This window comes from Perca flavescens, chromosome 8 (genome assembly GCF_004354835.1).
Source record: "Perca flavescens isolate YP-PL-M2 chromosome 8, PFLA_1.0, whole genome shotgun sequence".
Taxonomy (NCBI): Eukaryota; Metazoa; Chordata; class Actinopteri; order Perciformes; family Percidae; genus Perca; species Perca flavescens.
Genome location: NC_041338.1, coordinates 26,903,618 through 26,912,915, shown reverse-complemented (window position 1 = coordinate 26,912,915; position 9,298 = coordinate 26,903,618). Strand labels below are relative to the sequence as shown.

Here is a 9,298-nt window from a genome sequence, read left to right as displayed (position 1 = left end):
ACAAGGTAGAAATCTGCACTCGGAAGTGCAAATCAATGCAAAACAGCTGTTAAATAGCTGCAAAGTGGAGCAGCTGCTTGGGAGACGTGAAGAGAGGGATGGGTAGATGAAGGGAGGGATGATCAAGAAAGAGAGAGACAGGCAGACAGACACAGAGGCCCAGGGGAGATTTTGAAATGTTAGACTAAATGAAGCAGGCTTAGTGAGCTTATAGCGTATGATGACAGAAGAATGGTAATAAACATGTTTTTACTTGATACTTCATACAGTGTTTGTGACTTTAGCAGAGGGAATTCATAAAAAAGCAGTAGGTTTATTGTGAGTATTTTCTCCATACAATTTGGAATAGAATAGAGTCAAAAAAACAATAATAATAACTTGTTTTTCTCTTAGGTTACTTAGACTACAGTTACAATTCATATTTTTTATGGATCAAATGACGCTCGTAGTTATGAACCCACAGATAATTATCACCCGACTCTGCAGTTCCCCTCAGTTCCACAGCACTTTAGCGTCTTTCAGCTCATTGTTTTGGTTTTAGTCTGCAACTTTAATGTTTTGGTTTCACAGCTTTTATCAGTGTTTCTTTAGCTCTGATAAATCCATTATGCGCCACCCGCAGTGCCAAACATACACAGTGGAGCATTTAGCTGCTAAAGACCCAGATTATCTTTCTCAGAAGTTGCTGGAGAGCAAAACACAGCTAAAAGAAGAGCAAATATTGGACTTACAGTAATAATAATAACTTCACAAGGTGATTACATGTCATGTTTTGTGTTTACAGCTTGTTGCATTGCCCCCAAGTGGCCAAGCAATCAGTTAATGCAGGTTTAAGTTTAGTTAAATTATACTTATACATTTTTGAGGTGCTGTAGCCTACTTGAGTGTATCCATGAGACTTCAAAGTTCCCTCCAAAAATTTTAGTTTTTCTTCACCACACCAGATTTTTTCCCCCCTATTGATGATGATAATAATAATAGCAGGCTATTATTACTAGTAGTAGAAACAGTGGAGTAGTAGGTTATTGCCAGCAGCAGCAGTAGATCAATAGTATTATCATGATGAGTGAAATTAGCCTGTTAGTACTCCTGTGTACTTGGAGTTTACAGCAGCAGGAGGAGCTGACTTGAATAGATCTGATTGTCTCCAGTGGACAGTAAACATGTCCAGGCTGTGAGGTATCAGCAGTCTGGGGCCACATCTTCCTTCTCTCCATCGCTCAACTCTCCAGGGAGCATCAGTGGAGCAGGTGCTCACCGCCTCCTCCTCCCTCCCTCTCCTCTCCTCTCCTCTCCTCTCCTCTCCTCATACCCCGCCTCTCTCTCTCTCTCTCTCTCTCTCTCTCTCTCTCTCTCTCTCTCTCTCTCTCTCTCTCTCTCTCTCTCTCTCTCTCGCTCGCTCGCTCGCTCTCAATCTCCCTAAGGACAGTTAACGTGTTGTCCTTCTCCTTCCCACATCACACATCGGTGTGTGTTGTGGTGGTTACGGGGAGATCACACAATATATCGCTGCGCACAGAACCACAATTTATCCACCTAAGGATGAGCAAAACCCGAGGATTGTCTTTTCTTTGGTGAGGCGGTAAGTTGCCTGTTTTCTGTTGTTTTGGTAGCCTACAAAACGAAACGGGGTTTGCTTTGTTGTAGCCTACACTGAAGTGAATAATAAGGTCGTTCATTTATGCGTAGGCCTATACTACTGCGTCTGCTTTTAAAGTTAACTTGTGGTTAAATTGTGAAACCATCGCTGCATTATTGCTTGGATAACGTCTGTGTTGCTGAGATGTGACTTTATCTAATGACCTTATGACTTTTTTTTTTTTATACCTTACAATATTATTATATTGGGTTTTCTGTTATGGTAGCAGTTTCGCTTTGATGTGTATGGGCAGTAATATCCTTATTTTGTAGGCTAGCCTACATTTGATCTTTTATTGTCTAGGCTACTACTTCAGAGGGACTGTTGGAGGAAGTGAAAAAAGACTTTTCTTTGAGGCTATTTTTAGATTAACTGCTGTGGACTACAACACTCAAAGTGAGCAGCATGTGTGATTGAATCAGACGGCAATAATCAGACAAACTGGTTCATCTTGACGGACAGTGTGAAGCCAGCAGGAGAAAACTGCTTCTGGTGACATTTTTCAAAATAAAGCGTTCTTGGCGTTTTTTTACACAATGACCTTTTTTACATCATCGATCGTCCTGTAGGGGAAATTGCATGCTCTTATTTTGAACTTAGTATCCTCCACTTCCTGTTTCGTTGTCTGTCTTGACGCAGCCGCAGAAGGTGAGGCTTGTTTTAGGTGTTTGTGGTTCCTTGTTATGTTATCTTTCTTGTCAAACTTGTCGGTGATCATACACCGCTCCTGTTTGCCCCTGGTAAAGGCCTAACTGACAAGCAAGACAGACCTGAAACACAGCGGTGTGTCACCCAGTTTCCTTGTGATGGTTTGTCACACAGTACCCATGGGAGTTTGAGGAGTCGCTCTTTAATCCGGGACCTTTAACAGCGACTGTATTGTTTGGTTGAGATAGATGCCGCCGGGCGCTTTAGCAGCAGTCAAGCGGATCACGTCGCTTTTGTGTGTACACAGCCTGCAGGTGGAGTTCAACACACACACACGCACACGCACGCACGCACGCACGCACGCACGCACACACACACACACACACACACACACACACACACACACACACACACACACACACACACACACACACAGGCGCGCTCCATGCGCCATGTGCTGCTCCTGACCTGCCGCAGACCAGCTGCTCAGCAGGGGTTACTGAGTAAACCTCCAATCTCTTTAATTACCTCCTTCTCATATAGATACTTTAAACCTAGCCTGCACTGCTCATACACTCCATGGCTTCAGATTAACCCCAGTGCTTTTAATTCTTTAAATTATTAAAACTTAGTTTATTTCTAAATTAATTGAGGCTACTCAGTGGTATATATATAATTAGTTGATCCTAGGCTCCTAGGCCTATCTCCTGTAGTTTCATATTATTAGAAACTTTTGTAAAGTCCGTTATCTGATTGACAGAAAATGAATAGGCAACTATTTTGATAATCTATCAAACATGAAGGACATTTATTTAAGGTAATTTCGAGCATGACCAGAAGGATTTGCTGCTTTTCTATGTTGTTGTTTTTATAGTTGTAAATATCATTGTGTTTTGGACTGTTCAGACAAAACAAGACAACTGAAGATGTCACCTTGGGACCTGTGAATATTTTTCTCTATTTTCTAATGTTTAGTAGACCGAAACAATTAAGTGGTTAATTTCAGAAAATAATACTTCCTTGACCTTCGAAACAGCATTTGAGTAAACAATCTTGCCATTTAGCATCTGTTCTGGAGCCTAATAAGCAATATCATAGACAGTCGTCATGGAATTGTAATTTTCCAAGATCACATTAAGGCATTCTGGATGTTCAAACTTCTTGACCTCAGAAACAACAGTTTAGGAGCCAATGAAAACAGTCGTTAGTTGCACCTTTTAAATACAGTGTCGTATTACTTAAATAGTCCCATTCTGTACTAGGTGTAGTGTAGTGTGGTAGAGTGCCAGACTGGCGATTGTTTGTAATTTAGCTGTGATATTTTAAATGTGATGTCCTAAAATGTCATCCTGAATACTACATTATATATATATACTGTACTACAGAATGAATATATATTGCATAGGCTTAATCTTTTGAGACAACAATAAGACAGGTTGGACAAGCACAACATGGAGACACAAAGCAAATTATTTTGTTACAGCTGACAGCCAAAAGTCTGGTATACATGCTGACACACAGGACAGAGGTGATGACAGGAATACATCAACTGCCAAGGCTGCTTTTCCCATTGCTCCAGTCTAATCTATTCAGAGGTAATACATGAGCAAATAATCCATACAATCTGTAAACTTAATTTCCACAGAGACTCCGCTCCTCTCTGATTTGCTGACCCAAACTTCACTTTGAATGTTACTCTTTCAACACTAACATCATTGTTTACTACAGCGATAGTTGTTTCGCAGCACACACCTCAATTACACCATGCACTTTATACTTATCCAACACCTGCCTGACGGACCAGTCTATGTGCATCTGCTAGTCTTGTTTGTCTTCGTACACCTTTGTGCAGCGAGTGTGTGTCTGTGTGTGTTCTCCCCCCTCCTGTTTGTTCAGATGGTTGAGGTCTAGCCGCTGTGGTGTTGGCACCTGGTGAGCAGAGCCAGCCGTGGGCCAGAAGAGGGGGAACTGTGGCTGTCAACTGTCTGACAACCTTCTGTATACACCTTTACCACCAACGCTAACACACACACACACACACACACACACACACACACACACACACACACACACACACAACCTGCAGGCAAGTGTCAGATGCCGCCAGGCGCCCAAACAAACGGAGAGATTGTTTTATCTTTTTGCATCATCTCCGTATCAGAGAGAGAGGCGAGACTGAGCCACACGCTGCAGAAGAGATCGATGACTGAGGGGAAAAACAGTATTGCGGCCGACGTGATGGTAGAGGCTGTCGAATGAGTGGTAGAAGACTGAAAAAGAGATAGTGAGGAGGAAATGACAAGGCAAAGAAACGATAACGCGGACAGATAGAGAAAGGGTCCCAAAACAGCTGCTATTTATATCTCCCTTCTGTATCTGACAGACAGTGACAAGAAGCTCGTAGACATGTACAGTGATTAGAGACACGGAGAAGGGGTCACTGAAAGAGGAAAAGTGCCCTGCAGACAGGAGGAGGTGCAAGTGAAGGTCTGAGTTTGAGGGAGGAGAGAAGAGAAGAGAACAAAACAAAACAGAGGAAGAGTTTTTCCAGTGTAGCCATCCTGTCTTTGCTGACAGCTCACATTTCTGCTCTTAGCTGTGGCGGTGATAATTTATAGACCTTTCACTAACATCGTGACTCTGTTATGATTGCACAGTAAACAGGGCTCTGCTCTCGTGGACACACTGTTTAATATAAAACAGAGTAATGACTGCTACACTTCACATACTTTCTCTATTGTTTCTTTTCCTGCTGCATGCTGCTAATTCTTTGCTCCAGCGTGCCTTTGGATGTTGCTTCCTGTTTGTTTTTTCGCTGGAGGTGTTGGTTATTACAGTGTGTGGTTTTTCTGCTCCATTTATCCCAGGACCATAAATGCACACTGGCTGTTTGGTCCCTAGGGGTCACATGCATATGTTTTGTGACGCACGCAATGCCTTAATCTTGAGTCAGCTAATTCTGTATGTGCCCGTCTTTGCATGCATTTCCACAGATGGCTCATTTATGGGTTTTTTGTTGTTCTGTCTTATGTCATTTTTCGGATGTTTATGTTCATTTGCGTGCCTATTTCTGTATTCGTGAGTGTGTGAGATGCTGGAGTGGGAGAGTGTGTTCGTTGTTTATGGATTGTAAGGAAGTGTTAAGTGTTTCTGTGCAAGCTGCAGAGTGACTGGAGCTAGTAAAGCCATTTAGCAGCCCCCGGAGTAACCCTGGAGACTGCTGTGTTGACGCCACTCTGACTGCTATTACAGACAAGTTTAAGAGGCTGTAAAACATTTGGCTACTTTTCCTCTCCCTCCCTCCCTTTCTCTCTCTCTCTCTCTCTCTCTCTTTGTGTGTGTGCTTCTCAGAGGAATTTGAAAAAGTCTGCCAGCTATTGTAACAGCAACAGTAGCTGTTGTTATGATTGGTATCAGCTGTAGGAGCCCAAATAATAATGTCTTTAAACTTAAATAGAGCATATTTTGGGTTAAGAGAGTGTGTGTGTGTGTGTGTGTGTGTGTGTGTGTGTGTGTGTGTGTGTGTGTGTGTGTGTGTGTGTGTGTGTGTGTGTGTGTGTGTGTTTCTGTGTAAACTCATTATTGGTCTACTGTTAGGTAACTGTTCGTAAACACAAACGAGGATAGTCAATTTAATGTTAAGTGTTAACACAGTAGCCGACACACGATCAGACATGCCAACGTGATGAGGGTTAATGAGTAGGTAGTGTGGTACAACCTCTTCTTCAATCCTAATGACCTACCCCTGTTCACACACACACACACACACACACACACACACACACAGACAGGGCTTTTTTAATGAGCTGACGGGGCAGAGCAGGTCCCCCCCTGCTGTCCTCACAGTCCCCCTGTGTAGTCGGTGTCTGTTTTTGTGTGTGTCAGAGAGAGAGAGAGCAAAAGTGAAAGAGAGAGAGCAAGAGACACAAAAAGGGTGTCAAAGACACAGGCCTCAACATGTCATACATCACTTACGTCATGCAGAGCCTAGTGTGATTGTGTGATTGTGTGTTTATGTGTTGATAAATAGAGTAACACCCGGATTTCCTTTTTCATTTTGGCAGAGGTGGTAGTTTTATTATTAGTTTGTGGCGTATGTACAGTACGCTGGACTATTTTTTGGCCACGGCAGGTTGGTGACTCTATGGACGGTAGTTGGTCGATGCACCGATGGTCAATTGGTCCAACACTTTGGTCCTGAGTAATAAATATATTGAAAGTTTGATGAATTGCAAAGAAATGTAGTACAGACATTGATGGTTCCCAGAGGATGAATCGTAATTACTTTGTTGACCCACTAACTTTTCCTTTAGTGCTATCAGCAGGGCAAATTATACACATCAGACACATGATACTTTCAAACTAAAATAGAAAATATATAATTATAATATACTAATGGCCATGGCCTCAGTACTTTGAGATTAATGCTAACATGCTGAATCATAGTATGTGTGTAGCTATGTTGCATGATAGCACGTTTGTAACTTACCACATGCATGTTACCACACGCTAGCATTAGTATGCAAACAATTTTAATTTCACATATCAAACGGTCACATGCCTGAAGGTACTTTCAAATTATTTATCTTTTCAAGTTTTGTTTTCCAAATTTCAAGTATTTTTGCGGTTTTGTTTATAAGCAACTTATGGGAGCGTATCTATGCTCTATCTTAATATGACACAATAAGGAGAACTTTCAAACTGTTTTATGTTCTCAACGTTTTTCCCTTGGTCAAATGTTTAATGTTTCCCTGGGTCATTATGTTGAAATCACCCACAGCTAGCCTACTGATGTTAGCCTACTCCTCAATATGCCCTCAAATTAGCATGCAAGACATTTTTCTTGTCTTTTGATCTTTTTATCTCCACAGTGGCTGAATAGATTTTTAGCATTCAGAAATTCAAAAATCACACTGATCATTTTATTTATTTTTTTAAGATTATTTTTGGGGCTTTTCTGCCTTTTAATTTTGACAGGACAGCTAGGTGAGAGAGGGGAGAGAGAGGGGGGGGAAACATGCAGGAAATCGTCACAGGTCGGATTCGAACCCTGGACCTCTGCGTTGAGGCATAAACCTCTCAGTATATGTGCGCTTACTCTACCCACTGATCCAACCCGGCCAAAATCCCTATACATTTTTAAATGAAAATGAGAAAAAAGGATGCAATATGATCATTTCCTCCAATATCGTGAATCATATCGCAGTTGCAAAAAATATTCAAGTTCAAAGCACAGTTAAGCAGAAACGGTACTGACAGTGTAGAGTCCTGTAATGGCAACTGTACCGAGGATAAAACCTTTTTGATGTGGTTACAACATGGCCTTTCCAATGGCACCATCCTCAGCCAAAACTTAAATTATTTTTTTTCCCCAACATTGATTAATAGCAAAGTTGTCTCTTTTTTTATTCCTCCAACAGTTTTCTGGTGTGCAATGAACATTACAGCCTCATGGGGCTGCTAGACTGGCCTTTTGCTTGTGTTTATTCATTCAGTCATCACTTTCAAAAAAAGGCTCCAAAACAGAGTTAAATGTCTTAATTTGTATTTAGGGCAGTTGTGTGTCTCACCCTCCAACCTCCTGCTGTCCGGGGCAGCACAGGTCAGAGGTGAAGGGTGAAAGGTCACTGTCAGAAAATCTCCCCTCCCCCCCACCTCACCCCTGTCCCCAAAGCAGACAGAGCTGACTAGCAGAGAGACAGAGTGATGGATGGAGGGTTAACACTACCCGCTGACACACACACACACACACACACACACACACACACACACACACACACACACACACACACACACACACACAGCTCAAACCACACACAGTCCCTCCCCGTCATCACCCTAAACCATCCTCCTCCTCTCTCTACTCCCTCCGACACCCCCCATCCCCCTCCCCCCCCCCCCCCACCCCCCAACCACCCTCCAACCTCCCCGGAGTGTGTGAGCCAAAAGGAGGAAGGATGAAGAATGAAGAGAGAAAAGAAAACGACAGAGCGCACAGTTTGAGAGAGAGAAGGGACAGCTAAGGAGAGAAAATGGAAAGATAGAAAGAGTGACAGACGAGAGGAGGAGGAGGTAGGATGGAGAGGGTGATAGATGGAGGAGGGGGACGGTGGAGGAGGAGGAGGAGGAGGAGGGGGGGGGAAGTGGATAGAAAAGAGGTCACGTGAGCACGTAGCAGCTGCAAGGCTGAGAGGGAGAGAGAGAAAGAGTCTCACAGAGGAGCAGAAAGACGACGAGCAGGAGGAGAACAGTGAGCGGGAGGGTGAGTGTGTCTGTTTGCATGTTTGGATTATGCTCACATGCATATGTTAGTGTGTTTGTGAATTAACATGAGTAAATATCAGAGGAATAGCCTGTAACAAAAGACTGTAGGGAAAAAAAAAGGAAGAAAGAAAGCAAGAAACAGAGAGATTACGTGTGTTGACTTTTGGTAAATAAGCTCCAGTATGCTGAGATAAACGAGAGAGAGGAGAGACGGGGAGGAAAGAGTGAGTGAGTTAGGAGGAAGGAGAGAGAGAAAGAGTTGATAGAAACTGTCTTATCATCTCTCCCTTGATTGCTGGGCTCAGCAGAGACACACACAAACACACACACCCACACACACACACACACACACACACACACACACACACACACACACACACACACACACACACACACACACAGCCTGTCAGGACCTGAGCTTTTACTCTCTTTATCTCTTTCCCTTTTTGTCTATCTGTTTCAGTTTCAATTTGCTTTATCGGCATGACATGTAAATACATAGGTGCAGTCAAAGAAATAATGGAAAGTAGTGACTAAAGACAAGGAAAGAAAGTAGTAGAGTACTTAACATTAAAGAAAATCATACATCTGGTGTACCCTATTGTCTTCTGGCGTATAAACACATCATACCCGTCAGAAGCTGGACGCATGTTAATTGTATACATTACACACATTAGATTTGTCATACAAAGCAGTTAGATTTAGGTTGACCGGTTATTTGTTATCTGTCTGTGTGGCTTTGTGGCA

The 9,298-nt window shown here is 42.6% G+C and overlaps 1 protein-coding gene across 6 annotated transcripts in view; it reads left to right on the top strand.

Annotated features, from left to right (window-relative positions):
- The first annotated feature begins 1,442 nt into the window (after positions 1-1,442).
- LOC114559743 (genetic suppressor element 1-like) overlaps positions 1,443-9,298 on the top strand; it is a 24,691-nt gene continuing 16,835 nt past the window's right edge. Inside the window, exon 1 of one of the 6 annotated variants that reach the window (XM_028584578.1) lies at positions 1,443-1,582. Coding sequence is in view for 1 of the 6 variants with exons in the window: in XM_028584573.1 (XP_028440374.1) it covers positions 3,795-3,882 (88 nt within the window). In the remaining 5 variants the exon portion in view is untranslated. The other 5 variants (XM_028584577.1, XM_028584579.1, XM_028584574.1 and 2 more) reach the window with 5 other exon arrangements.